Source organism: Coturnix japonica, chromosome Z (genome assembly GCF_001577835.2).
Source record: "Coturnix japonica isolate 7356 chromosome Z, Coturnix japonica 2.1, whole genome shotgun sequence".
NCBI lineage: Eukaryota > Metazoa > Chordata > Aves > Galliformes > Phasianidae > Coturnix > Coturnix japonica.
Genome location: NC_029547.1, coordinates 1,959,241 through 1,987,134, shown reverse-complemented (window position 1 = coordinate 1,987,134; position 27,894 = coordinate 1,959,241). Strand labels below are relative to the sequence as shown.

The following is a 27,894-nucleotide window of genomic DNA, read 5'->3' as shown; positions in this document are numbered from 1 at the left end:
ATTATTACTTGATGTCCTGAAAATCTTCCTGCACCTGCATGTTCATCATGTTTGAATACAGTTAAACCCAAAAGCATTGCTGATATGCTTCATAGCTCAATACAAAGCATTAGTAAAAAATTATCTCAGATGGGTCCAATCATTATTCTCTAAAGAAGACACTCCTTCCTGCTTATAACTGCCTGGATCAGCAGCAACATACTGCTAAACGGATGTACATGCAGTCAACCTTTAAGACACACTGCAGCCTCTCCTAGGGATGCTAGATAGATGTAGAGTGGTGTCTGTCCCTTGAGAGTTACTTTCTTTAAGCTACCTCCAAAACAAAACAGAACTTAAGACCCAACTGTAGATAAATAGAGAAGGAAAGTGGAAAAGAAGGGAGTGGTGGGAAGCTGTCACGAATGAGACATTGCCCAGATTCTAGAAGCAGCCTGCACTTCACACTGCGTCTAATTAACAGTGTAAACCGAGTAGCTGAATTAATTTCACATATTTAAGAAGGTGAAAGGTACAATGTGTGCATGCAGGCAGAGCTTCTTTTTCATATTCTTCCACTGTATTTAATAACACATGGCATTGCAAGTGCCATTTCCACTTCAACCTCAAGTTAGTTTGCACAAGGGTCAGGAACACAGCTACTGCTGTGCTTCAGATCCCCCTTCTGCACATGGATTACTGTACAGTGATACCCTCAAGCAACCTCATACCCCTGAAGTGGATTGGTTAGAAGGTAGGAAATGGGGGAGCAATGTCCTCCCCCCCCACACACTGTAAGCAAATCTCATGTTCACAATCTGAGTATAAGTCTATGGGTCCCAACAAGGTGTATCTCAGAGGTCTGAGGGAACTGGCCAATGTAGGCACCAAGTGACTCTCAAGGATATTTGAAAATTCATGGCAGTCCAGTGAAGTCCCTGGTGACTGCAAAATTTGGAAAGATATGGATTTGATGGATGGACTGCCTTGCAATTCAGACACTTCACTAGCCTTGTTGGCCTTTCTTGGACATGTTTCATCATCTCTGTGTCTTTCTTGTAGTGAGGAGCCCAGAAATTAACATATGAGTTGAGTTGCAGCCCCTCTAGTGCTAAGTACAGACAGACAATCACTTCCCTAATGCTGGTGACTATTTTACTTCTGATACAAGCCAGGATGCCTTCTTGGTATTGACCTCCTTGGTCGCCTGGGCACACTGCTGGCTCATATTAAGACACCTGTTGACTAACACCTACTGATCCTTTTTTGGCCACACAGCTTTCCAGCCACTCTGCCCAAAACCCATAGTGTCATGTGGGTTAGTTCTAACTGAAGTATTTGATCTTGTTGAAGCTCATACAATTGGTCTCAGCTCATCAATGCAGCCTATTCAGATCCCTCCATAGAGCCTTCCTACACTCAGGCAGATCAGCACTTCCAGCTTCATGTCATCTTCAGACTTACTGAGGGTGCGCTCAATTTCCTCATACAGTCCATCAGTAAAGAACAGAGCTGTCCTTTGTGTCATTGAGTCTGAACAGTGCACCAGGCTGTAAGAAACTAAGCAAATTCCTACTACCTCATTTATCTGAGCACTGAGCCACCTCTGCTATGGGGACCAGCATCACACCCTCCCTCGCTTTACCACCTGACTTTTCCATGTTCTGGATCACCAGCTTTCTCCATAAAACAGCTGCAGTGTTTCTTTTATATTTCCCTATCCAAACACAACCTAGTGTCAGTCTTTGCTTCTATCCCTCTCTGCATCTGAATGATACAAAGAGAAAGGTCTATCTCCGTGTTAAATTTATAGCAGAATTTTCTGCAAAGACTTTTTTTTTTTTTAACCACCATAAATAAACCATTTTTATGAATCCCTCCACAGACTCTATAGCAGGGCCCAGTCCCTGTTATTTCAAGTGCCAGATGCAAAAATATGCTCAGACAGCAATAAATCAGAGCCTGTTTTTATAGTCCTGTTGATACATCACCTCCTCTCTGTGGTGAGAAAACTACTGTCAAGCTGAGTGTGCTTTGAATGAGTCCCAATGAAAAGGTGTCTTATCATCAGCATTCTTATCTCTTTCAGATAAACCCTTCATGGTTCAGCTGGTGGACTGGATCTTGCGAGGCACCTCTCAGGTGATGTTTGTCAACAACCCTCTCAGCGGGCTCATCATTTTAGTGGGGCTTTTCATCCAGAAGCCCTGGTGGATGCTGACAGGTTGTGTTGGAACTGCCACATCAACATTAACTGCACTGGCTCTCAGTCAGGAGAGGTATGTGGAACCTCATGTCTGAGATCATCATTATGATATCAGGAGCATGCTGATGGGTTGTAGTCCAGTTTTGAACAGTATTAGAGTCAGCAGATCCACTTTCCTCACTTGGCTTGGAAGAAGTTAAGTGAGGACAGAGCTGTGGTCCAGAAGGTGCTGGTCTGTCTTCATAGTTGGCCACCACTGTGAGAGTAACGTCATCCAACACTACAGGTCCTGTTCTCTCCCTGGTAAATATTAAGTTTTGCCATCATCACAATGTGATGTCTGTCACACAGAGATTTCTGGATCATCATTCTTTAACAGCCTCAAAAATCCTGCCTTCCACAGACCTCAGCAATGAAACCAGGCAAATACCTCACTGCTTTTTCCATCCTCCCCTTACACTCCCTTCACCAGGAGCAGGATATATTTAAGCTGCATTTCAGTGAGTCTCTGTGGCAGATCACCTTCTGCACAGCTTGCTGCTTTGCAAACATTTCTCTGTATCACAGATCAGCCATTGCAGCAGGGCTGCACGGCTATAATGGGATCCTGGTGGGACTGCTCATGGCTGTCTACTCGGATAAGGGAGATTACTACTGGTGGCTTCTTCCCCCTGTGGCAGTTATATCCATGGCCTGGTAAGTGTCACTTCTCTCTTAGGCACAGTTCTCAGAGAATAAGGAATTCTGCCATGTGAATCTCATACACATTGCAAGTCCCATCTGCACAGTCCTCTACATCAGTAGATCCAGCCAAGGTAGCACTGAAAAAAGCTTTTTGTTGAATGAAACAGACTAGCAGGAGGTCAGTCATACCTGAAGGACAAAGCAGCCCTACTTCAATGCATATTTATGGACCTCATCTGCAGATCACAGTGGGGTGGATTTCACTATGCCTAGGACTCCTATGATTTACCCTCACCCAGCTGCTGAACTGACCTGAAGCTTCTCCTTCAGGCTGAATTCCACCTTCCCATCTCAGATGTGCAACCAGTCACTAATCGAATTATTTCCTACAACTAGTTCCAAAAGCTAGACAACATCCTTCAGGACTATATTTACCTTTTGTAAATACAGACCGCAACAGCACTACAGAATCTATTTAACAGCCTCAACAGAAATTAATTCAAAAGCCACATTTTAATCACCGTCAGTGACAAGATACAAATCATGACTGCATTTCACTGCTTTTGAAATCAGATTTTTCAGTGTTTTACTTCACTAGTCACTCTCGGCGAAGGTCATTTTGAGACGCTCTCAAAATCCAGAACATGTTGCAAGAATGTTTAGTCTGTCTTGTCTGCCAGAATTCCCCGAGGCTTTTTCTTCCAACATTTCCCTGTTTTTCTAGTTTGCAGGGCTCGGGGGCAGAGCTGAAAGGTTTTAAAATTAGACTTTTCAGAGATTCTCTTTTTCAACCAGTAGTTTGGATCTCAGCTTTAGAAGTCGGTATTTCTTTAATTGTTTCTTTTTTTCCTGACAAGATGTATAGCTGGCAGAAGCTTTGTATTTCAACACAAAAACTGGGACGCCGTTTTCACTGAAGTGGTGGGGTTTTTTTTCTATAGCAATGAGCAAGAAAGCCTTTAAACTGCTCTGGAAACCAAATTCATCATAAAAGAATAGTCTTTATCTGAGAAAGGAGATAACAAAAGGAGAACAAAGCATTTTTTTTCCCCATTGATAATATCTTCATAACAGGACACGAGAAGTTGCTTTTGAAATGCCAAATAATTGGCTTGTTTTGTTTTCTGGTTTGTTTTGCTGTTTTATTTTGTTTTGTTTTATATTAGAACCAGTCTAATGTTCTTCTGGGACTCAAATCCAGCTTCTTGAAGAATTCAGGTCTTAAGTTGCATTTCCGTAAGCTACAAGATTCCTACTGCAACTCTGAGGCTGACTGTAAGGGTGGCTCAGCCCAGCTGCATCACCAGATCTCAGATAAAACCATCAAAATACAGCCCATTTTCATCGAGTAGATGACCTGCACTCCCATTCACATATTTTCTGGGCCCCATTTAACCAAAGAAGACCAGAAAAGTAATTTAAGTGGTGAGAAGACTCCACAACTATATGCTTGCATCCACCAATGAGTGTGATAGATGCTGTAAAAGGACAAACAGCATTCTCTAACTATTGGTCAGATGCAATCTACTACATGAAAGGAATTCACTGCCTATTGTTTCCAAAGGAATAGCATTGGCTTTCACTTACCAGAGCTTATGACCAAATGGTAGGATGCTTCACTATTGTAACTATGATGAACAATCTATACTTGTTTCTCTTTTCCTGTCATTCTCAGTCCAGTTCTGTCCAGTGCTTTGGGATCTATTTTCAGTAAATGGGACCTTCCTGTGTTCACTCTGCCCTTCAATATTGCGGTGACTTTGTATTTGGCAGCCACAGGACACTACAATCCTTTTTTTCCTACGACCCTCATCAAGCCTGTAGCATCAGTGCCCAATATCACCTGGTCTGCAATCAATGTGCCTCTGGTAAGTTAGATTGCCCCTAACCATGCCTCAGTTGCTGTTATCACACAAGTATGTCCAGATATGCACACTCATTGTCTGGATGTGGTCAAAGGGATGTCAGCAGGATAGTCAATGAAAAGAGGGAAGAACATTACAATCTCAAAGAGGCAGAAATTCATTTACACCCATTCTCCTTTGGCCAGCTCTAGCATTGGAAAATATCTTGTTACATCCACATTCCCAAAGAAATGTTAAGGGGAACTGATATGCTTCACCCAAGGTAACAAACTCAAATCATCCCCTACACAGAATTACTGCTTAGGAGGGTCACATTTTTTCTTCTTCACTAAAGTAATTTACAACAAAACCACAACAAACACACTGATCACATTACCACCCCAGAGCAAATAAATGCCCATGTTGGACTGATGAAATTCAGACTAAACAAGAAAGTAACTCTGGATTGAAGGGTATTAATGCCTACATTCACTCAACAGCCCTGCTCAGATCCAGGGTTGCTATCTTTCCTTTCTAACCAATACCTTGGACAAAATAACTGTTGTGTCCTCTGCTCAGAGCTACAATAACACATCCTCTACCTACTGGCTGTTGCAGCTCTTGCAATCCATCCCAGTTGGTGTTGGTCAAATATATGGCTGCGAAAACCCCTGGACTGGAGGCATCTTCCTTGCTGCTTTACTCATCTCTTCCCCACTTATTTGCTTACATGCCGCAATTGGATCTACAGTTGGGATGTTTGCAGGTAAGAAATATTCACCAACATTGTCTCAGTGAGGAGAATCTTGGATCTTGTTGATCCAAGCCAATATCAGACTCCCATGCAGAGATCCTAGGGACTAACTAGAGCAAATCTGGGGTGTAAGTAGGAAATTTTACCTGAGGAAGCATTTGAGACTGAGCCAAATTCCATCCCTGCTGCTCTATTACAGCTTCAAAATAGTGAGATCCATTAGAGTTCACTCTTTTCCTGCAAATGGGTGTTGTGCAAGTGTGAACACTGTAAATTTGGCTGGATATCAGGGAAGAGACTGAATTTCCAACAGATAAGGTTTACATCCTGCAAATACTTCCCAAAGCTCACCTCCTGGGTTGTTCTTTTTTTTTTGTCTTGTAGCACTGAGTATTGCAACACCATTTGACAGCATCTATCTTGGCTTACACAATTACAATTGTGCTCTTGCGTGCATTGCAATTGGAGGCATGTTCTACGCCCTGACCTGGCAGACTCATTTGCTGGCTCTTGCTTGTGGTATGTATCTTATGTTATAAGGGAAGCCAAAAGTTTTTGCATCCACATAGTGTATGAGCAATACAGGACAACCCTGAATTAAGTTTGGAATTCTGATTTACCGCAAAACTCTGCAAGAGTTACTTCTGTCGTGGCATCTGATTTGAACTTGGAGGTGCAAGCCACAAAGGCAGAAGTAAAGGCTTCTAGATAACAAGACTTCAGATAACAAAGAAACATCTAGAAACAGTGGAAGGAGTATTTGTAAGGAGCACAAGCTATGCCATGAACAGAAGTTTAACAAATTATCAACTCAGGAGATTCATAGAAGTCATTGCAGAATTGTAAATATCCTTAGAGGATTTGCCTCCTAAGAAGTGAGATATTGCACAAGTTCAGTTTAAAATCCATTTAGCCAAAGACACCCTCCTCCAGCAACAGACAAAAACAGATAATACGGGAAGTTTAAGAGCAGTGTACCATGTGGAAATTCCTCATGAAGATTAACCCAGCCTCCAGGCATTTGTCATGTTTGACTTGAACATTTTTTCTCAGTTGGTCAGGGAATGGCTCACACAGCTCAAGTTGTGTCAATGGATAAGAGAATATCACCATCATCAGCTCTTGGCAAAACCATTTCCTTGCACTGTCCACCATTACACAGCAGATAGGACCAATTTAGGCCACATGGCCAGACACAGCATTGGAGCCTATTAACCAGCTATCGAATTCTAACATTAATCCTCACATAAGATGAAATGATTTACCGTGCATTTGGGTATTTTTATTATTTCTGATAATTTCATTGGAAAGTTGAGTCATTCTTTCCCCAACCTGAGCTGTCTTTGGTCTTCTTTTGTCAGCATTGTTTTGTGCCTACTCTGGAGCAGCTTTTACTAATGCACTATCTGTGGTAAGTTTAGATATTTTGTGAGTTTTGTTTGTTTGTTTTATCTATGTTCTGATTTCCTCATGATACAATGCCAAGGAAATGCTCTAAAATTCTCCATGTCACTTCCAACAGTGTTGAGATTAGTGTGCTGCAGCCAGCAACATTTCTTATAGATGGTGCATCAGCTGAACCATGTACCTGCAAACTCTACTATTGTAACATGACATCAAAGGCCTCTGAAGCATATTATCCAGAATGGAAATTTGCACATATATGTGAATTCCTGCAAGTGCTCATGGTTTGAAATGCAACATTAATTTGCAGCCAACATTTTTAAGTGCATCGCAGTAGTCTACAGTTTTCCTTGCTTTTCCCACTTTGCCCTCAATTTTTTGTCTCAGGTTTGGTCTGGAAATGAGAACAATGATAATTTAAGGAAAAAAAGAAAAAAAAAAAGCCATTTCTCTCTTAAATACAGAATTGTTGTATCTGGGCAGTTCAAGAAAGAAATGATGCTAGAGTTGCCAGGCTTTGTTTCTTCAAGATCTGAGAGAATAAAGTAAAACCACATTTTAATAAAATTGATTTAGTAACTTACAATAATAATAAAAGTAGAACTAACAGCTTAAATGCATTAAATGTACTCATATGGCATTCTCTTAATACCGGGTAGGTCCATGCAAAAGGCTGCTTTAAGCACACCTGTTTTGGGTATGGATCAGGGAAAAGGACATCTAGTTTTTCTCCCTTTAATTTTGGTTTTGGCAGACTCCAGGATAGGTCAGGAGTTTGGGTCACAGAGCAGGCCTGTGGTGTAGATGCAATGCCAGAAATCCATGGGCTCCGAGTACTGAAGGTGTGTGAACAGTATTCTCAAACAAGCTTTACAGGACCATGAGGGTAGGATTTTGGTCATTTCTTAGCCAGTTGAAATGTCTACATGTGAGCTGGGTGTCTGGGCTTTTGTTGCAGTCAGCAGAGCTCTGAAGCTTGATTTAGATGCTTCAGTATTGCTGCTGAGCATCATGCTTGCCAACAGCTGTACCTCCAAAAGGACCCAGGTCTACAGTATGAGATGCCTTACATAGCTCTGCATATTTTACATACCACTGGAGCCTTCTACATTTGGCAGCAGAGAAGCTCCCCAGACATCCAGGGACCAAGCACACATGTAGACTTCTCTATACCTGCCCCTGAGCATTATCTTCTACATCTGAATGGACAAAAGTCTATAAGGATGAGGGGGCTTCAGGAAGATATATCCTGTGTCACACTGTTCTCATCGACATCCACTGTTCTGATGAGGAGAGTGTGCACCCTCACAACTTCTCAAATGCCATAATTTAGCAGCAGGGAGAAGTAAGCATAGGAAATATGCAAAAGAGGTTCTAAAATACACCTATTTGTCCATTCCCCTCCCAGCTTGGACTGCCACTCTGTACCTGGCCTTTTTGCTTCTCGGCACTTATCTTTCTGTTAATAACCTCAGACAACCCAGCCATCTACAAAATGCCCCTCTGCAAAGTCACCTACCCAGAAGCCAACAGGATCTACTACCTGAGAATGAAGAGAAGAGCATCAGAGAGCAGAAGAGAAGAGCAGAAGCGAAAGGAGCAGAAACCTTCTGTCGACTCAAAGATAAGCACAGGGGGCACTCCCTTGTGCACCCCCAAAAACAGTCGCAATCACTGATTTCAGATGCCCAGGAGTTAGCAGTTTCCAAGCAGTTGGTTGGATGCAGCAAATATCACCTTCAGCAGCAGCCTGTAAGCCAGGGATTCATCACTGCACTTTCTGGATGAAATACAATTTGCCCTTGAGCTAAGCTTTCCAAAAAGCACTCAGGTAACATAATAATGGCTGTCTTATCAATCCACATGTTGTTAACTTGAAAGCCACCTCTTATCAACAATAATTATAGGAATAGGCAGAAGAACATAAACACTGACAAGGAGCTGTATTTAATTTTAGATGTGTAATTTAACAAAATAAATAAGCCAAGAGAGAGCTGGTATCTAATAATAATAAATAATGTAAGAAGTACATCAAGTGCAGCACTTTAAATTAAGAACATATATATTTGAAAGTAGAATAAACAGACTGATCTCTTCCTTTCTTGTGTCCCATCAATGTCTTCCCTTCTTTTTGTGTCTTAACAGCTACAGCACACACAGGTAAATATTTTTACAGAATGCATACTATTTTTGGTGCCATCTCCTGATTCCCCATTAAGTGTCAAGACAATGAAAGTATGAATATACGTGCTTTAATCATACTGCAGAAATGACTAGCCAGCAATGATCAAAACATTTTTCTTTTCCTTGCATCATCTTCTGTCTTAGAAATAGAAGATCTATCTCCTGCTGACTGCAGGATTACAGATCTGAATCCCTGCATGCATCCAGTGGAAAACAGAAACATTTTACATACAGGATAAGTATTTACTCCTGGTAGCAATTAGTGCAGTTCTTTCTCCCCTTTTCCTAGGAAAACTGATCTTTTGCATTAAGCCACAAGCAATAAGCAAGCCAAACACTGTCCTTGTCTGTTGGGGAGGGGAGGACTGGGATCTTCTCCTGTGTTTTCAGGAGCTGTCCAGGAGAAATCTTGTGAAACACCATCATAATCATCATGGGAAATAGAGTGTGGCCTTGCTGCTGAGTCACCTAGTGGGGTGCTTTCTAACAGGTATAAGGTATAAGCAAAACACTGGTATTTTAAGTTTCCTCCAAGTCCTTTGAACAGAGAAGATCCAGTTGCCCACAAGAACACTTTCCTTAGGAACCCTTCCAAAAGCCACTACAAAGCAAGCCTACCAGAAAGGCTTCCACATTCTAAAGTCATTTCCTGTGATCAGATTAAAAATCTTAAGCAGAAAGGTTCTTGAAGATTTAAAGTCAAAATTCAAAGGATTGGTGTTCAAATTAGATGCTATCCGTTTTGCATTTTAATGTGGGGTCATTTTGCATGTTCATTTGAGTCTGTCTGAGCAAAGAGATGGGAGCCAAGCTGTAGTGTTGTATTTGAACCTTTATTAAAAAAGGTGCTTCCCCAGTCCTAACCAAGGGAATTTCTGTGTCTTTATAAACACCAGATTCGCAGCACCAGAATCTGCAGTCACTCTAAGCCATCCTTAGAAGGGCCACCCAGAACTGAAAGGTTCTGCTTCTTATTTGAATTACAACAGATTTGACATTCTACCTGGGGAAGCAAGCCCCAAACATGCAGATTAGATCAAATTTTCATAGGCAAGATAACCCTGATATTGACTATGTAGAGTTCCAGTGAATTGTTCAGTCTGTTGCACCCTTCAGACTTGAACACCTTTGTTACATCTCTGTTCCATTTTTGACATCAGGATAACCTCTGAATCTGGCCATATATAGAGGTCCTCCGGGAAAGCACTAAGGGAATGAGTGAGCATTCCTGCATACCATATATTTTCTTAGATATTAATAAGAGAGCAAGAATATCAGGAGCCTACTCAATAAATTAGTCATTAGATTTTTGTTTAGATGGAAGGGACTGACCATAGCTTGATATCTTGCCTACCTCTACCAACTAATGAAGGTAGAGCTATTTTTCTTTATCACACAGGTGGAGGGGAACCACAGATTTAGGAGAAACATTGTTCGCAGAAACATTATCCGGGCACTGAACACAAGCAATAAAGCCTTCAAAATATCATAGAGGGCTTCTGCAGATGGTTCTGTAATCTCAGACGTGGCTAAAGGAGTTTTGCAGGCTGCCCATGCAGCTGCTTATTCATGTATGTTAACTGAGCTAAAAAGAAAAGCAATAGGGAACAAAGAAACCACCAGAAAAGTATCAGTAGGCAGTGAAGAAATCAGAGAACCACAGGAGAACAGGTTGGCAATCCATCCTATAAGCCACACAAACAAAGCAAACCAATACTATTAAAAAAGAAAAGAAAAAGGTTTTGTATGACCACTAGAGATCAGCAATAGATCAAGGTTCCAAATTCCATAGAAAAATGAAGTCAGGGGATCTCTTCATCTGCTCTACAGTTTAATTTACCTCATAGACAATCTAGCTTCAGAGGAAGAGTTGAAAAGAAGCAGCAGTGAGAAAAATTCTGCAATAAATTCAGCTAAAATAACGTTTCAGAAAAACCTAACTGTGGTTAATTATCTCAAGCACATGATTTATTTTCTTAAAAATAAGAGTCGAGTCCAAGTACAATATGGCTACTGGAAAGAATTTGTCATGAAAGAGCCATTACAAACATTAACTTCTCAGCCACAAGCAAATCCATCCTGAAATCAATTAGCAAAGCAATTTCTAGGGTTGAAGTCATCCATAAAGAATAGAGAGTAAACAGGGTTATTCTGTCCCTAGCTAATCAAAAGATTTGAGTAACTATAGCCAGTACTAACAACTCTTGAAACAGGCGAGATAAATATCAAATGTCTTCTGAATGAGAGCAGTAGACAATCAAATCACTGACTGAAGTTATCAGGGGCTGCAGCTCCAAATTTCAGCCATTTCCAAAAGTGCCAGTGATCTAATATAAATTAAATGTGCCTATAGAAAAAGAGAAGCCAAAAAACTAAACCTCTTCTATAGTCAGAACAGTCACTCCCACCAGCTTACCTCTGCAGTAAATGAAATAAATATTCCTGTTCAAATAAACACTCAGAAACCAAGCAGTGCAAATGGGAACAGACAATGCCACATTAATGAATTATAAGATGCCTCTTCCATGAGCAGAGAAGCCCGTCCATTTTGTTATAACTGGATGCCACTACATATGCCACACGACTCCAAGAAAAAATGCTTTCATTGTTTCTTCAAAGGCCTTCTATTTACTTCTAAACCCTCAGTTAAAAGAAGAAATATATCTCCTCACATAGGCTCAAGCACATGAGGTGCATGCTTCAGATGTCATCATCTGGGTACTGATGACTGCAGAATGATCTACCGGTTAACTGCTCTGAATGAACAACTAGCAGAGCTGTGCTAGGGAAATATGAAGGGGTGGAATTTGCCTTCTCAATGGACATTAGTTATAGCAGAGGCCAGGGCCATATGGGGCACCTCATTGCCTACCAGGTCCCTTCATCTGGTGGCCCTTTTCCAAAGGGGACTTATAAAACCTGGGACATGATGCCAGACCCAGGAAGTTCAGCATCCAATAGACCTGCAATCACAGGTGAAACACACATGCCCTACCTCTCTATCCTTTTCCCAGAGCACTTACATGGCCAGATTGAAGGAAAAAAAAAAGAAAGAAAAAAAGTATTCATTTTATTTTATCTTGAACCAAGATTCAAGTTAAATATGAGCACCTGAAACAGTCTGGCAATGTTTTGGTTTTTAAAAGATATTTGTTGTTTGCAAGGGTTTAGGTTGGAAATATTCCTTTCCTATCTGCTTTCATCAATAAGTTCAGCAGAAGGTTAGTCTCAGAGGTTATTTAGGATTGAATTTGTTAACTAGCCTCAGGAAGAATTTGACAAGTCAGGGACACTGGTGGTTTGTGAAGAGCTGACAGGAAGAAGAGATTTCTAGCCAAGGGCTATCAGAGACCTCTCTGAGACCCCTTTATGGAAGGAGACTCTCTAGGAGCAGAGCTTTTGACAGCAGTCAATAGTGGAAGCTGTGACATGAGCCACATGAAACCACTGAAGGCCTCGTTGGGATGTGAGATAGAAACTCTACTAACAGAAATCATTACCTGTGGATTACCTGTGGAGATCAGTTGGGGCTTGGTCTGGGGCCACACACATCTCTAGACACTTAGGCACCAAGCATGCTCAAATCCAACATGCAAATGCATTAAAAAAAAAAGCATTTTATAATTGGTTACCTCTTTCATCTTGCTGAATCTCAACCCAAAGTTAAAACCAGGCATTTCAGTCAAAGTCGTGGCCTGCCATGGAGCAATTTCCACTCACTGCACAGCAGCAGGATCTCCATGTTAGCTGACAGATGGAATGAGCACTCACTACTGGCATGTCAGGGCTTAATAAGTCAAAAACACTCCTATAACATTTTAACAGTGCTTCATCAACCTGAGTTTGCGTTGGGCCTGTGGTGTACAATGTGGCCTTGGGTTTGAATTCAGCCACAGCAGGTAAGAGAGAACACTAGGATATATGATGAAATTCCAAAGGAAGACAAGCAGAGGATAAGCAGGTTGGGAGATGTCCCACATGCAAGCAGCTACTAGAGTTCATTCTCATGTTGAGTTAAAGCTGGACATCCAGCAACCCTTCATGTACTAGTAGGGCCTGGTGTGGATTGAAGCAGCGGTACAGAGGAACACCATTACGGAGGATGGTGACATGCTCTCTGCCCAGGAAGAGTACCTGAAGTTGTGAAGTTGGAAAACCTATTCTTGTGTTTCTAAACATCAGTGTGGAGAAGTGTCTGCAGGGTTGTATGGGAAGGGAAAGCCAAACAGAACAAGATGGCTTGGTCTGCTCTCCCTGAGCATGTTTTCTTGCCACAATGCCAGAGCTGCTCCACATTAGAGCCAGAGGCACTTCCCTCCCAACTCCATTCAATACTGCTGCAAGCTTAAAATAAATGCTGTAATTCTTTCAGACACTGTCACAAAGCCCCTCAGCAATGTCAGCACCTCTTCTACCAATAGCCACAATTACAGACTGGTGTCTCAGTGCAAGCAGGAGTACCAAGTGGTCAGACAGGGAGGGCAGGTGAACCTTCCCACCAGCATCCTGGCAGCCCAGAAAATACCAAGAAGGGCTTTATGTTTCAGAGGGGTATTAAAGCAAAACAGGACATCACTGTGAGCTAAATAAAATAAAATTTAAAAAAAAAAAACAAAAAAAACACAGAACTTTACCAAGTATGATAAGTTCCTAAATTTTCCAGCTGTTGAGAAGCTGCTCTGTGCTTTGTCAATGCCAGATATCCCCAATCTGCAGTGCTGTGTATATTCCCCAGCACAGGAGGCTGGTCTTTCTTGGTGAGCTGTGGGTTTGTTGTTGTTTTTTTGTTAACAGATCACATTTTCAAGGTAGCAGAACTGCCCCCACTCTTAGAGTAAGGTTGGTTTGCTAAACCATCTCCACTAACTTCTCTTTAAACAGAAGTGCACGTTTTATTTGGAAGCTGCAGAGTTCAAAAAGGGAACAAACTCATGGTTGCTGATGATTTTCCAGTTCTCAGGGGGTTCTTTACAAACTCCTGCAGCTGTTGTAACAGCTGGAATTCACACGTCCCAGTGGCAAGATGAGAAGACCAGGGACAGATCTGCAGAACACGAAGGTTTCTTTTACCACACTTTGCCTGGGAACAAGAACAGAGTTTGTGTTTGGGCATCTCCAGATGCAGCTCAGTTGCCTCAGAGCATTTAACAGCTTAAGCTGCTGTGGATCTGCATTCTCACATCCTTCTCCAGGGACAACACATTGCACAAAATGTTGAGGTAGAGCTAAATCCATGCTCCCTAAATATGTAACTTCATTCAGAACAGGAGTGATGCACACAGACAGGTGAGAGCACTTCCAAAAACCCAGATACCTCAACCATCATAATGCCTAGACATGATGCAGAGGCTGCCCAGCACATCTCTGCAGCCACATAGCAAATTGTGCACAGGGCTAAGACAGATGGAAAGATCCTTGCACTGCACGACTATCACAATGTAAAGTCTTTCTTTCCCTCATTTTTCCTCATTTCAGGGCACCCTTGCCTGTGCTGTGTTTTGCTTCTCTGCTCTTATCTCATTTAACTCAGTACTGACAGCTCCTTCCTCTGCCATCCACAAACCTCTGCAAAACTACTCAGCCAGAAGCCAGGCAGATACTTTCTGGCTGCAGAGAAAAACAGAAAAGCAAAGATGATGACAAGCTATCACCAGCTTTCTTACCTTAGCTGAGTGGCTTTATTTCACTTGTGTAAATTAAATCCTGTTCGGGGTATTTTCCATTCCCAGAAATTGAATTAGCCAGCAGACATGATTTTCATTTTTTTTTCCCCCTATTATCTACTACAGAATGTGAATCTTTGCAGAAAATGGATATCTGTGTGCTTATGTGCATATATATGAAAATACTGCTCTGGAGTTCTGCAACAAAATCCCTTAAGCATCTACAGCCAGTGCAACTACACCACTAAACGTTATGCTGATCATTAACTTTTTACATCTTCCCACTGTCTGATGATCCATTTCCAGAAGCTACTGGTCCTCTTTGTTTAGCTGATTAGACCTGTGTGACTCATGCTATGCGCAGCACCTTCTACTTCTATTAAGGCCTGCTTGGCAAGGAAATAGTAGCCACTGGGATTTATCTGCTGGAGGACTTTCTTCCTGGAGCTATGTCAGTGTTCTGCTCATTGTTAAAGCCTAACAGCTGCCTGTCCTACAGTGTATAGGCATGTGAGAATGGATTCTTTCCTTGAAAGCAGGCAGGGACTGAAATCCCCATCATCAGGGACAAAGAAGGAGAGAGGAAGTGAAACTGTAGTAAGCTGAGATCAGATGCAGGGGTGTTGAGTGAACTGCCTAAAACTGAAAAATCGAATGAAGTAGAAGAAAAACACTTTGTCTTGTGTCACAAAAAATGAGGCAAGTGTGGCCCGCTTTAACATTCTCATGGAGCTCAAGCTATCTTGAGATAGATCTGGAAAATGAACCCCTTTGGATCTGGGCTATTTCCTGGAGCCAGAAACACAGGACAGGGGTTTAAAGGAGAGGCTGTGGATGCCCCATCCCTGCAGGTGTCCAAAGCCAGGTTGGATGGGGACCTTGACATCCTAGTTTGGTATTAAATGTAGAGGTTGGCAGCCCTGCCTGCAACAGAGGGATTGGAGCTTCATGATCCTTGAGGTCCCTTCCTTTCTGGGCCATTCTGTGGTTGTATGAAGCTGAAATTCAGAATTGTTTGAGTTGCAGTGTCCTGTCCAGTCCTGAAGCACAGTGATACACTTAGCCTTGGCTTCCAAACTCTCTAGCATTCTGAGGGGTTTCAATCTGGCTGATGCAGTCTACAAAGGAACAAGGCTTGAAAAATGGAAAACAAATCCAAAGGAGGGAACCCAACCAGATAAATAAACTCAGCTCTTCTTTGACTTGTATTTCACCAGGCATCCTGGTTTTTTGGGTTTCCTTCAGGGACATCTTCTGTGCTCAATGCCACAGTCACCTCTATGCTAATAAATAGAAGTGTGTCAGATGGCAGCTCATCATTGCTATCTAGGCAGTGAAACAACAGCACAATCATTGCCAGGTGGGGATTTGGGCTGCTGGTGCTCTCAATGCCATTCTTCACTCCTGTTAGCAATATTTTAAATAAGCATCTTGAAATACCTACAAATAAGTCACTAATTACTTGCTAACCCAACGCTCAGCACATCAGTCTGCAGGAAGAGTCTGACCCTCTGGTATGTAATTTCTCTGACAACATAGGACTTTTTTACAAGCCATAAGCCATTTATAACCCACTCTTTACATAGTCCTGCTCCACTGCCATCCCAGAAGATAGGCACTCTAATCAGTATGTGAGCTTTTAGATACCAGTCATGTACCCTTGCAGCTGTACATACTGAGAAGCTGAGTCCTGGGAGCAGGTCAGGATGGATAGAAAGGACAGAGGGCCTCTAGAGCAACCATACAGCATGTGTGTGCCATGAGAACTACTTAATATTTGGAGCACACATCATCAGTAGTGTCCAGAGGCTCACACAAGCACAGAGCCTGGGGAGCTGTGGCTAAGCCAGAGACAGTGAATTGGTATTCACAAGGCTTCTGAAACTTGACATCAGAATATCTGCTAATTTTTGTAGCTGCAAAGGCAGCTGTATCAGAGATATACCACAAGAGGGAGACGAACAACAGAGCTGGACGGCTCTCCCCTCCTGTGTTCCTGATGGCTGTTTGCTAGAGAAAGCGCTGTACAGCCATAGTGCTGAGGAATGTCAAATAACAGCTTTCTCTAGAGAATTTTTACAGGCCAAATTGAAGGGTCAGGAGCTGCCTACATTAGCATGGCTTTTGGTCCAGTCTATATAAACCCAAAACTATTTTTCTCAGCAAACAAGTGCAAGATAATGACAGACTCCCTGCATGCTCTCTGCTGAAACAAAAATTTCCACTCTGCTTTTGCTCATAAAAACAAGATGGTAAAAGTAATGTGGCCACAAACACTGATGGGAACAGGCTTGCTGGTGTTGCTCCAGAGATGCCTTCTAACCTGTGTTATCCTACGGCCCTAGGTCACTGGATCACTGTTTTTGATGCTGTCTCCCATAACATCCTTATAGAAAAGTTAATGAAGTGCTAGTTAGATAACTGAGCAGCAAGGTGGGATGAAAACTGCCTGAATGCTTGAACCCAAAGTGTTGTAATCAGAGGAACAAAATCAGATAGAGACCAGTCAGTGGTACTGTTACCAAGAAGAAAAATTTGCAGAATCATAGAATGGCCTGGGTTGAAAAGGACCACAATGCTCATCTAATTTCAAGCCTCAACCCAGAGGTCCAGCCTGTCCAGATCCCTCTGTAGTGTCTTCCTACCTCCAAGCAGATTGACACTTGCTGACTCCCAACTACAGGACAGACAGGAGCATACTGAGCAAGTCCAACAAAGATGGTTCTACAAGAAAAGACTGAGGGAGATGAGACTGTTTCTCCTGGAGAAGAAAATGTTTGGGGGAATATGTGTGTAAATATCTGATGAGAGAATAAAAAAGACAGAGTGAGACTCTTTTTAGTGGTGCCCAATGACTGACCCGTACACCAGTGAAAGATAACAAAACTATAGTTACCATCTACATTTCATAGACAGCTCAGCCTAGTACAGTCAGGACATGGTCTGAGTTTTAGCAATCTGCAGAGCTGCATATGTGGATTTATGTCACTTTAGAAAACCTGTTGAGTCCAAGAGTTGCTGCAACCCCCTGTGCTGATCCATGCAGTGCAACTTGAGCCAAGGAACACAGCCAAAACCATCAGCATAATGGCAGTCTGCTAAGTGGCTTTCAATGAACCTCTTGAAGGCAGCAGAGCCTTGAGAGAGGCATGGAAATAAAGCGTGTGAAGCTGGGTTAGGGCCATAAGAGTGTTTCCTGGCAGAGCTGACAAGTTAGTTCAAACACTGTACCCAGCTAGTTCAGCTCCTGCCTGATCATTCAGGCACTTCTCCAAACAGCTCAGGTACTAAATCTGATTGGGATCCAGCCACCAAGCTCTCTTCTGACAATGCCAACCACTGAGCTCAGTCCAGGAGGCCTTCTCAGAGCCTTCTCAAGGAATGGCCTCTTCCAGCCTTCCCTCAAAGCCCAAGCCCCAAAAGACCCAAAAAACCCCGAAACACTTCATCAAGTGTTTAGGTTGGCACCTAACTTGGCATGGGTTTAATTGTACATGTGTACAACATTTTCCAAAATTCTCACTTTTCTCCACCAGTCCCATCCCTTAGGCAATGCCTGGGCACTAAGTTGTAGGCAGTCCTTCCTGCAGGTGAGCCTTGCACCCAGCCTGCTGGAAATGAGCCCAGACTTTTCCAGAAGATAATTATTGGAAACATATAGATTTCCTAATGCAGATGCTGCAGCAGTTAAGCCTTCCCCATCGCTGGTTGTGTCTGCAGTCTGATGACCCTATCACATATCAGAGATCCTGTGTCTGCAGTTAACAGAGCAAGCTGTGCCAGGGACTTCATTCCTACACAGATATGAGCAGAATGTGATCTGGTTATTTATTAACCAGCTCATTGATAAACCAAACAAAGCTTTACTCCAAGATGTCCATCCCACACCTGCATCGCACATCAACTTCTTTAAGATGCCAAAATTGGACCCGGCAGCCTGAATCTCACATCCAGCTTCCTGTTTAAAACTTCTCCATCAGAAGAGATGCACCCTAGGAATTAGCACAATGCAAACAACAACACTTCATTCATGCAGCATACGCTCTATTTCCACTGAGTTGGGAGCAAAGTCATAAAGCTAGATGGGTTCTTATTCAACAACTCATTACTCTGGTTTGCAGGTTTGCTTCTCTAAGCCATCACTCTTTTAAACTCCTAAAGTGAATGTAGCTGTGGTTTAAATTAGCCTGACAGATTCCTTAAGTTCACAAGAATTTTTGCTGCTCTTTCTCCTATTATTCACTCTCTCAAGACTTCCCTCTCCAGCTTCATCTCTGCCTTTCGCAGCTATTTTACAGTCTTATAAACCTCTCAAATATGCCACACTTCTGATAGTCTGGATTCCTCCAGCAGGTTGGGGAGGCAGTGTTAAAAATGCAGAAGGAAATAAAAAAAAGGTTCATCATATAACTGGTAATAATAATAATAAACAAACAAACAAACAGTGGAACCAAATCTTCCATTCCAGTGTGGTAACAAAATAGTGGCTCCAAAAACTGTCCAGAAACAGCTGAATCTGGCAGGTTTTGTGTTATTGTGGTAGCTCTAAAATCTTCACAGCAGGAACATCAACACATCTGCAGTTGAGTTTCTTCACCACCATAGAGCCAACATTTTGGGAAGGAAGGAAGGATGGAGGGATACTGAGCCATCCTGGGTTGCAGAGATTAGAATTGGAGAGGTCTGGTGTAGATGTACTGAGAAGTTTGGAGCGCCTCTTAATCTTGGAGGAGAAATGACAGAGTTAAGGGAGACAGTTCAAAAACAACAAAAAGAGCAGCAGGGAAGAGGACATTTGGAGTGGCTTTTGGCAAGACACCAAGGACAGAACAAGAGGAAAGGTGGGGAATTCAAGAGGGAACCTTCTTGACGTTTGTTTGGAGCTCACAGAGTGGGAGGAGAAACCAACTAATTAGTAATATCAGAACAGGAGCCATGCTAGCCTATATAAACTGGTGGGGCATTTTCTTTTCTCCACTTTTAGCCCTGCTTTCCTTAATAGCCAGCAAAGAGGCAGCTGTCCCCGAGGTCATCCAAAAGGTAAGAGCACGTTGTTTCTTCCTTTTAATGTACAGACAAAAAGATGCACCCTGTTAATGGCTTAGTGACCAACTTACCCAGGTCTTTCTCCCCATAACATGAAGCAAAGAGCTTTTTAAAAGTCCTCAATGAGAGCAGCTAAGGATCAAGAGAGAGAAGGAGGTTAGGGAATGTCACAGAAATTTCAATTATTGACAATTTTCTAGCAGGCTGAGGATTTATTAGGACTTCTTAGCACAGTCGGATGAACATTTCAGGAATTAAAAAAGAAATGGAACTCTTTAACACCTCCTTTCACTGCCTTTCTCTTCTACAAAATGAAAAATTGCCAGATAGTAATAATACATGGTTAATGCGATAGCATCTCTGGATTTCTCTGTCCCAGTGAGACGGATCTCTGAAAATTGAATTGGGAATGGGCTTAATGAGTATTTGAATCTGAGGGATGAGCTTCCTTTTGAACTAATGCTTTGAAATGTATGTTCTGTGGGAAAACCTGAGCTGCTTTTTCTTTTTTCAGTCAGGGTGAAATACATTATAATCTCTCTGTTTTGGGGAGTGCATGCATGTGTTCATACATATAACACAACACTTACAAGTTTTACTAAACCCCTGTTAACATTATAGAGTTCATGTAAGAATCTGGGTTGCTGAGGATCTGGCCCTTTCCTCCTATTGTGCTTGGATGCAGGAATTCCTCTAAAAACTTGCTGCACGCAGAGCTGGCTGCCCACACACTTCACAGCAACAATGTGGAGAATGCAAGATACAATGGCTGTAATTGTGTGGCAGCAAGTCCTCTGACAAACAAATACCAGCTGTACTTTCAATCCCTTGATTTTGTAGAGAAATTCTGCCCTAGGTAACTTTCTGCATTTTCAGAGGTAAAACCCAACACCTAGCAGCATCAAGGTGGGAATAACTATCGCCAATGAGTACTGAACAATTAGCCATATATAAGCCCTGTTCCTTTCCCTGCTGCAAGCACAGCACTGCTATTACCATGTATAAGGCATAATGACTGTATGCCAGGGCTTGCCTTAATTTCAGCAAGCAAATAAATACCTTTTTGCAGGCCAGATGTTGTAGGAGTGAGAACAGCATGGAGTCTGATATGCTGCAGCTTTAATGAGGCATTGCTGAGATGCCATAGGTATGGCATGGCATGGTTGAAATGTACACAAGTGGAAGAGAAATTGATTTAGGGAGACATGAGGTTGTGTAACATCAGGGCTTTGCTGCAGGACATTTATTAACTCTGAAAAGATGACAAAAAACAACCAATAGTTTGGCTTCCTGCCTCTGCGATGATTTCACTTCCATGCGAGAGAAACATCTTACTTTTCTGCTCTCAGGAGTTTCTTTAACAGCTGATATAGAAGTACTCAGATACATCTAGCTGCAAAACTCTCACTCTTGCTTACGTATACATCCTTAGTGAGATCAGTGAGATCTGTACCCAGCAGCACAAAGACCTCTAAGCAAGGGGAGGCAGCAAAAAACTGTAATCACTGCAGGAAAGCAGCAGTGCCCCAAAGCCAGCTCTCTACTGGCACAATACACTGTAGGGTGGGGGGTATGGGGGGAGAAGCTTTAGATTATTACTCTGTGCTAACAGCAGAGCACAAATCTGTACTTGCTGTTGCACACCAGCACTGGGTTTTACATACTACAGACAAATGGAATTAAGGAATAAAAAAAGCAGCAACAAAAAACATCCTCCCCCCCCCCCCGGCAAATCAAGTAGTCTGTTCCTATAGAATAGCTCTTTCAGAATTACTTCTTTTTTCCTTCTTTGTGCACTAAGAAAAATAGTGTTTTGACTGAAAGCGACGCATTAACTCCACTTGAATGTCAGTTCAGAAGGCCTGCAGTAGACCAGCCTTCTCACAATCCCCATCAGCAGGGACACTTTTCATCTTAAATTAGAATTCTGACATCTCTGTCCTAAAATTCTCTGAACATCTCCATTATTCTGGGATGAGATACCATTTGTCCTCTATCCTTTCTTAAAGAGCTGCCATTACCTACTCCATATGGCAGGGTAATGTGCTAACAGACCTTTAGGATGAGAATGCAGAGCAGCCACTGCTTCTAACATAATATCACAGGCTGTTAGAAGAGACCCATAGATTCTCTTCTACCTCTGCTGCTGAAACTTCCCAAATGGCTTACTGGTACTTCATACTTTCTCAGGACACCTGAGTAGCTATGTTCTCCATACTGTGGGTTTCCGGGCAGACAGGAGTTTCCAAGGGACAGACATACCTGTCACTACAGTTAGTGGCAGCTGAACCACTACACAGGAGGCGACCACTAAGCAGCATCTGGAGTTCAGGGTGCCAGCAACAGGACTGGGTCTGGACATCTATGGTGTCACAAAGACCCAAAGTGTGTGTCCACCACATCTGGACAACCTGTGCCACTGCCTTTCCACCCTTACTGTAAAATCTTCTTATATCCAATCTAAAATAAAAGGCTCGGCATCTCACATGGGCTTGGAGCATGCAGTTACTACATACTGCAGGGTAAAAATAAGGAAGAAATCAAGCTCCATTCAGACACTCACCACAGAAGTCCCTTTCCATTCATTCTGGCTCTGAGTCAGCAAGCACTGAAATCCTGTTTCCTCCCTGGGAAGCTAAGCATGCATCGAAGTGCCTTCCTGCGGCAAAGCAAGAAGTGTGTGTTGGGATGAATTAGGGCCTCCATTACAATTCCATTGCAACTTACAAGTACGATAGCAACAGCCCAGGGATTTACGAATTAGTGTCAGAGAGAGCCTAAGTTACCTAAAGAGAAAGACTCTTTAAATTGAAAATGTAAATGCACTTTCACCAAATGAAGAACATTTATCTTGGCTGGAAATTTTGATTTAAGTGAAAGTGCATCCAATTCACTTATTCCATTATTTCAGAATAAAATATGGTAAAAGCGAAGGTTAATGAATCAAGGTAATGAATTATAACTGAGCCAGGAAAAAGCCCTCCAGCACTGAGACACTGTCCCTAACAATACTCTCATCTTTTTCACTTCTCCCTCCTCAAGCTAAGCTCCTTGTCCTTGTGTCCTACCCGAAGGCAGATTACACACTCTTCTACATACAGGTCCTGCCTTCAGCTGGTTTTATGTTGATCTTATCCTTGAATTAGTTGGGAACTTCCCAAAGACATAAAACGCTCATTTTCATGTATAATGCATTCAGTAACAAAGGAACTGGCCAGGGTGTACATCCACCACCCATATATTGGCTGCTTTAACTTAAATGCTTTGCACCCCTATTTCTGCAATACGCATTCTCTTACCCAGCTGCCAAGAGGTTGTAGGTGAGCTGAGCACTAACTGCAATACTTAAGTGCATGTATCATCTTACTTAGACTACTAACTCACAGCCAAAGTTCTTTACTTCTTGCTTTTAACTTGCTGAGTTCTTGTTGAGAACTGGCCCTTAAAACAAGTAACAGATCAGCTATGAGACGTTTTTTAGAAGCAGTGTATACAGTTAGATGGAAGACTCTAAGCCATGTGGCTGAATGAAGTTGTCTAGAGCTGTGTGAGGTGTCAAAGCATATTGAAGCATTTCCCAGTCCAAAGGGCATGGGTGATGGATAGGCTTAAACTGATTAAACAACAGGAGAAACTGAATCATTGAAGTAGTCTCCTAAATTTGATAGAATCTCTTATCAGGTTGGGTTTTGAGGTGAGCTCCAACTTGTATGAAGCCAGTGTCTGTTAATGCCACCCTGCTTTGCCGTGATACAGTTATCAGGATGTTAAGATCAAGTGAAATAACACCGACATAACAGTTGGTGGTTCCTTTAGGTGTTCAAATCTATGGCCATATGAATGTCTGGAAAGCCCCAAAGAGAGTTTGAAGAGAGAATGGAAACCTGGGAATCAGGCATCCAGACAAAGGATTATCCTCTTTCAGCTCCAGAAAAGAAAAAGAACAAACATATTTCTTTACCAAGAGAGTGTTGAGGTGCTGGAACAGCTGCCCAGAGAGGCTGTGCATGCTCCATGCCTGGAGATGTTCAAGGTTGGATGGAGCCCTGGGCAGCCTGGTCTGGTATTAGTCATGGAGGTTGGTGGTCCTGCCTGTGGCAGGGGGCTTGGAGCTTCATGATCCTTCAAGTCCCTTCCAAACCATGCCATTCTATGATTCTATGATGATTCTATAATTCTATGTGAGCAATAGCATGTAGAACAGAGGATAAACAGGGACCAGTAAGTGTCATTGCAATGAATTGCATGTTGTTTATTCTTTCTTGAATTCTACCAAAGGCTCAAAACCTCACCATGGAAAACAGCGTCGATGTCAGGATAGAAACCAAGGGGGAAAGAAAGCCAAGGAAGCAAAGTCAGTTGAGTAAAGGTGGAAAGAGAGTCTGCAGAGCTGTTGGGTACATCACAGGAGACATGAAGGAATTTGGTGCCTGGCTGAAAGGTAAAGCTATTCTTTCACCATAATTAATTGAGTGATTCCAAAGAAGAATTATATTAGAAGATTAATAACCAACATCTCAGTAACAGGATTCAAGATGTAGCAGAACAGAAATGATATCTGCCCCAACACATTTCTGCTTTGTAGAGAAAATGCAGCCTTGTGCAGAGAGACACATGCTGCTTAAATCTTGAGGATGGCTGAGGTGACATTTACCTCCCAATATGCCATGGACAAAATGAATGTAGTTTCACAGAACACAGCCTAGGATGGTTATTCTCTGCCCTGCCATTCTTCAGAACATTCCCTCCCCTATCAGCCGGTCCATTTCTGTCAAGACTAATGCTATTGTGAAGCCAAATTACACACAGGTAAGTGTCTTTGGTCCCCATAATAAATCAGCAATTGGCTGAGCACACAATTTGCCATCTGAGGCGTAGACATCATAAATTAGCCAGTTGTATATGAAGCTGGTCCAGGGTGCTCTTTAACACAGGACTCTGGCAACCACACTGTTCATCTCAGCTTTCCAGCTGCAAGATTTCAGTATAGACCATAATAATTCTCAGTCAGGTTTTAGAATCTTGTTGATTCATTGCTTCGGTCATACTGCCAAAGTCAGGCTGCCAAATCTGTTTATGAGTTTAAAAACAAATAACCTATTCCAAATCAGTCCTGTCTGTGTGTTTTTAGTTATTTCTATTACTTGATTTGATCTCTTCCAGATAAGCCCATCATGATCCAGTTTATTGACTGGGTGCTGCGTGGGATATCCCAGGTGATGTTTGTCAATAATCCCCTCAGTGGACTGATTGTAGTCGCTGGTTTCCTGGTGCAGAACCCATGGTGGACACTCACAGGCTGCTTAGGAACAGTTGTCTCGACTTTAACAGCACTTATTCTAGGTCAAGACAGGTAAGACTATCACACATGTGTTAAACTGTATTAGACTTTCACATATGTGTTAAACAAGAGCTGTGGATGAAAAGAGTATTTATCCTTAGTTAAAACTGCTAGGGCTAGACTGATCTTCTCAACAGCACCAGCTACAGCTGGTCTGTGAGGACACTGAATAGAACTATGGAAAGAGTAGGGAGTGCTTAAATTACTCGAGTGTGTGCTCAGGTGTGTGAAACCGAAGGTCAGTACATGAGTCTTGGCAGGTCAGCATCACAGTATTGGTTATACGGAGTAGGAAGGTGTGATGCAGGTGAAGCAGCTGCAGGGAAAAGATTCCAAAACAGCTGTATTTCTTTTTTTCTCTCTTCAGATCAGCCATAGCAGCAGGCTTGTATGGCTATAATGGGGTCTTGGTGGGACTGCTCATGGCAGTTTTCTCTGCTAAAGGAGACTACCATTGGTGGCTTCTACTGCCAGTAGCACTGGTGTCAGTGACATGGTAAGTAAGACATCTCTGCTTTTTACTCCAGCCCCAGAGTTCCCTTACTGAAGGAATGGTTGAGCCCTTGTGTTTTGATGTGCTATGCAAACTATAATGAAAAAGAAACATGACTGGCACGTACGTGCTTCTAAATCTGGATAACAATTTGAACTTTTAAACAAATATAGTAGTCCCATAATCACAAATAAAACCAAATGAGTAAAAGGCAAATTGATGGCAGATCCTGTGTAACTCAGTGTCCTAAATTTTAGCCGTGTTGCTGTGATGCATCAGTTCATTCTTGTCTCAAGTGAAACTAGATGATCACTGTGGTCCCTTTCAACCCAGACCACTCAGTGATTCTATGATTCCCTGCCATCATCAACCACAAGCATTTCATCTATTTAAGCCACAAAAGTGTCATGAAAATTTACCTCACCAGGCACAAAAGCTGCTCAGTAGTCTCAAGACGTTTGATGCATATGAAAACAGACAACTAATAATACTTTACTAATATATAAAGCACCACAGTCTGACAGGTGTTTGGATAGTGAAAAATTTGAAAGCTGGCCTTTGGTCCCCAGATATCTAGTTGGAGATTCCTAGATCCCACATATCATCCATCTGCCAGAAGTTTATATAGTGTTATACTCACCTTAATAGGTGTGCCTTTGATATGTGCCTTCTGATGGACCCAGTCCATAAGGTCAAACAAAGGCACACAGCTCTCTTTCCAGGTCAATTAGACCTGGCATTAGTCCCCTCTACAGAATCCACATCAGGTACTTAAGAGAATGAAAATTAAATAGAAAATTAAGCACAGGTATTGATGTGAGGAATAACTCCACACCAGTGGAGGACCAGAGGACCCTAGTCCCCTCAGGTTCACCAAATTCACTACTTATCGTATTGCATAGCAAAGCAGGAATCAATACATTGCTAAGTGACCTGTGGAGGGCAGGGAATTTGCTGATCTCCTAGTGAGACCATTTTGTTCTTCTTTCAGCCCTGTTTTCACCAGCGCTTTAGGTTCAGTCTTCTGTAAGTGGGATCTGCCTGTTTTCACCTTGCCTTTCAACTTGGCCTTGACCCTCTATCTGGCTGCATCAGGACCCCATAACCTCTTCTTCCCTACAACCGTCATTCAGCCTGCAACAACAACACCAAACATCACCTGGACAGACGCTGACATGCCAATGGTAGAATGCCCTAAACAGCTTACTCCATTAAAAACATTATGGAACCATATTGTCCCCCTTTTACATCACTGTAATACAGCCCATCAATGCAACACTGCATTTACAAAATAGCTCTTATCCAATTCATAAGGGTTTACTTCAGGAAATGATATTTCTGATATCCTGAAAATGAGAATTTTGGGTGAATATAGTATTATTTGTTTACAGTTGGATCTAAATGTATACACTATAATCTTCAAAGACTCTCTGCAACTTAATTATCCATTGCTGTGCGTATACTGATCGCCACCCCATAGCAAAGGTTATGCTATGTTAACTCCTAAGTCATTTCTAGTTTTCCACTTAGAGTGCTTTTAAAGATTCATCAGAACACAGTCTTTCTGCTAAGAAATGATAAAGCAAATATTACTAAGATGGAATTGACACAAATTAATAATCACGTGGGACCTTTCTAAGGAAGCATTTTATTCTGCTGCATAGCACAGTAAACAGCAGACAGAAGAGTAAGCACTTTCCCCTAAGGCTCAGCGGACTGTTCTAAAGGGTCCCCAGGGAGTGATTAAGGAAGTTAATTGGCACTAAATAGCAAACCACACAGGTTGCATTTCCAAAAGAACCTTTACCATGGGCACGTAATTTTATGGGTACTATAAACTAACCATTCCACGTCAATGGAACAGAGCAGTTTGAGGGAAATTTTCTCTAAACTATAGCTACAACCAAGCTGGGTTCTTCTCTCCTGTCCAAAGCAGGGACACATGCACTCCTATGGGAATGGTCCATCCTTTTCTTCCTACCCAAGCCACTATTTTCACAAGACCTCCTGAAACAAACAGAACTTCTACCACCCAGCCAAACTGGGTTGAAAGCAGCCATCTAAACTAGGGTTGTTTGGTTGTTGGTTTTTTTTAAAGTAACAAAGAGGATTAAAAAAGAAAATTGTCTTTTTTTTCTTCCTTTCTCTTTCATTCACACAGCTGCTGCAATCCATTCCAGTTGGGGTGGGACAGGTTTATGGCTGTGATAATCCCTGGACTGGGGGAATTTTCCTGCTTGCTTTATTTATCTCATCTCCACTCATCTGTCTGCATGCAGCAATCGGATCAGCAGTG

The 27,894-nt window shown here is 42.2% G+C and overlaps 2 protein-coding genes across 3 annotated transcripts in view; both read left to right on the top strand.

Annotated features, from left to right (window-relative positions):
* LOC107305714 (urea transporter 2-like) overlaps positions 1-8,972 on the top strand; it is a 276,645-nt gene extending 267,673 nt beyond the window's left edge. For both annotated transcript variants that reach the window (XM_015848225.2, XM_015848224.2), the window contains 7 exons: positions 2,069-2,258; positions 2,753-2,881; positions 4,545-4,737; positions 5,332-5,479; positions 5,852-5,986; positions 6,829-6,878; positions 8,280-8,972. In XM_015848225.2, coding sequence (XP_015703711.1) covers positions 2,069-2,258; positions 2,753-2,881; positions 4,545-4,737; positions 5,332-5,479; positions 5,852-5,986; positions 6,829-6,878; positions 8,280-8,549 — 1,115 coding nt within the window. In that variant the 3' untranslated portion in view covers positions 8,550-8,972. The remainder of the gene's footprint in view (positions 1-2,068; positions 2,259-2,752; positions 2,882-4,544; positions 4,738-5,331; positions 5,480-5,851; positions 5,987-6,828; positions 6,879-8,279) is intronic.
* Positions 8,973-19,654: 10,682 nt separating this feature from the next.
* The window catches only part of LOC107325912 (urea transporter 2-like), an 8,341-nt gene continuing 101 nt past the window's right edge, over positions 19,655-27,894 (top strand). Inside the window, exons 1-6 of the mRNA XM_015887181.2 lie at positions 19,655-19,758; positions 24,042-24,205; positions 24,928-25,117; positions 25,473-25,601; positions 26,590-26,782; positions 27,760-27,891. Of these exons, the coding sequence (XP_015742667.1) occupies positions 24,058-24,205; positions 24,928-25,117; positions 25,473-25,601; positions 26,590-26,782; positions 27,760-27,891 (792 nt within the window). The 5' untranslated portion in view covers positions 19,655-19,758; positions 24,042-24,057. The remainder of the gene's footprint in view (positions 19,759-24,041; positions 24,206-24,927; positions 25,118-25,472; positions 25,602-26,589; positions 26,783-27,759; positions 27,892-27,894) is intronic.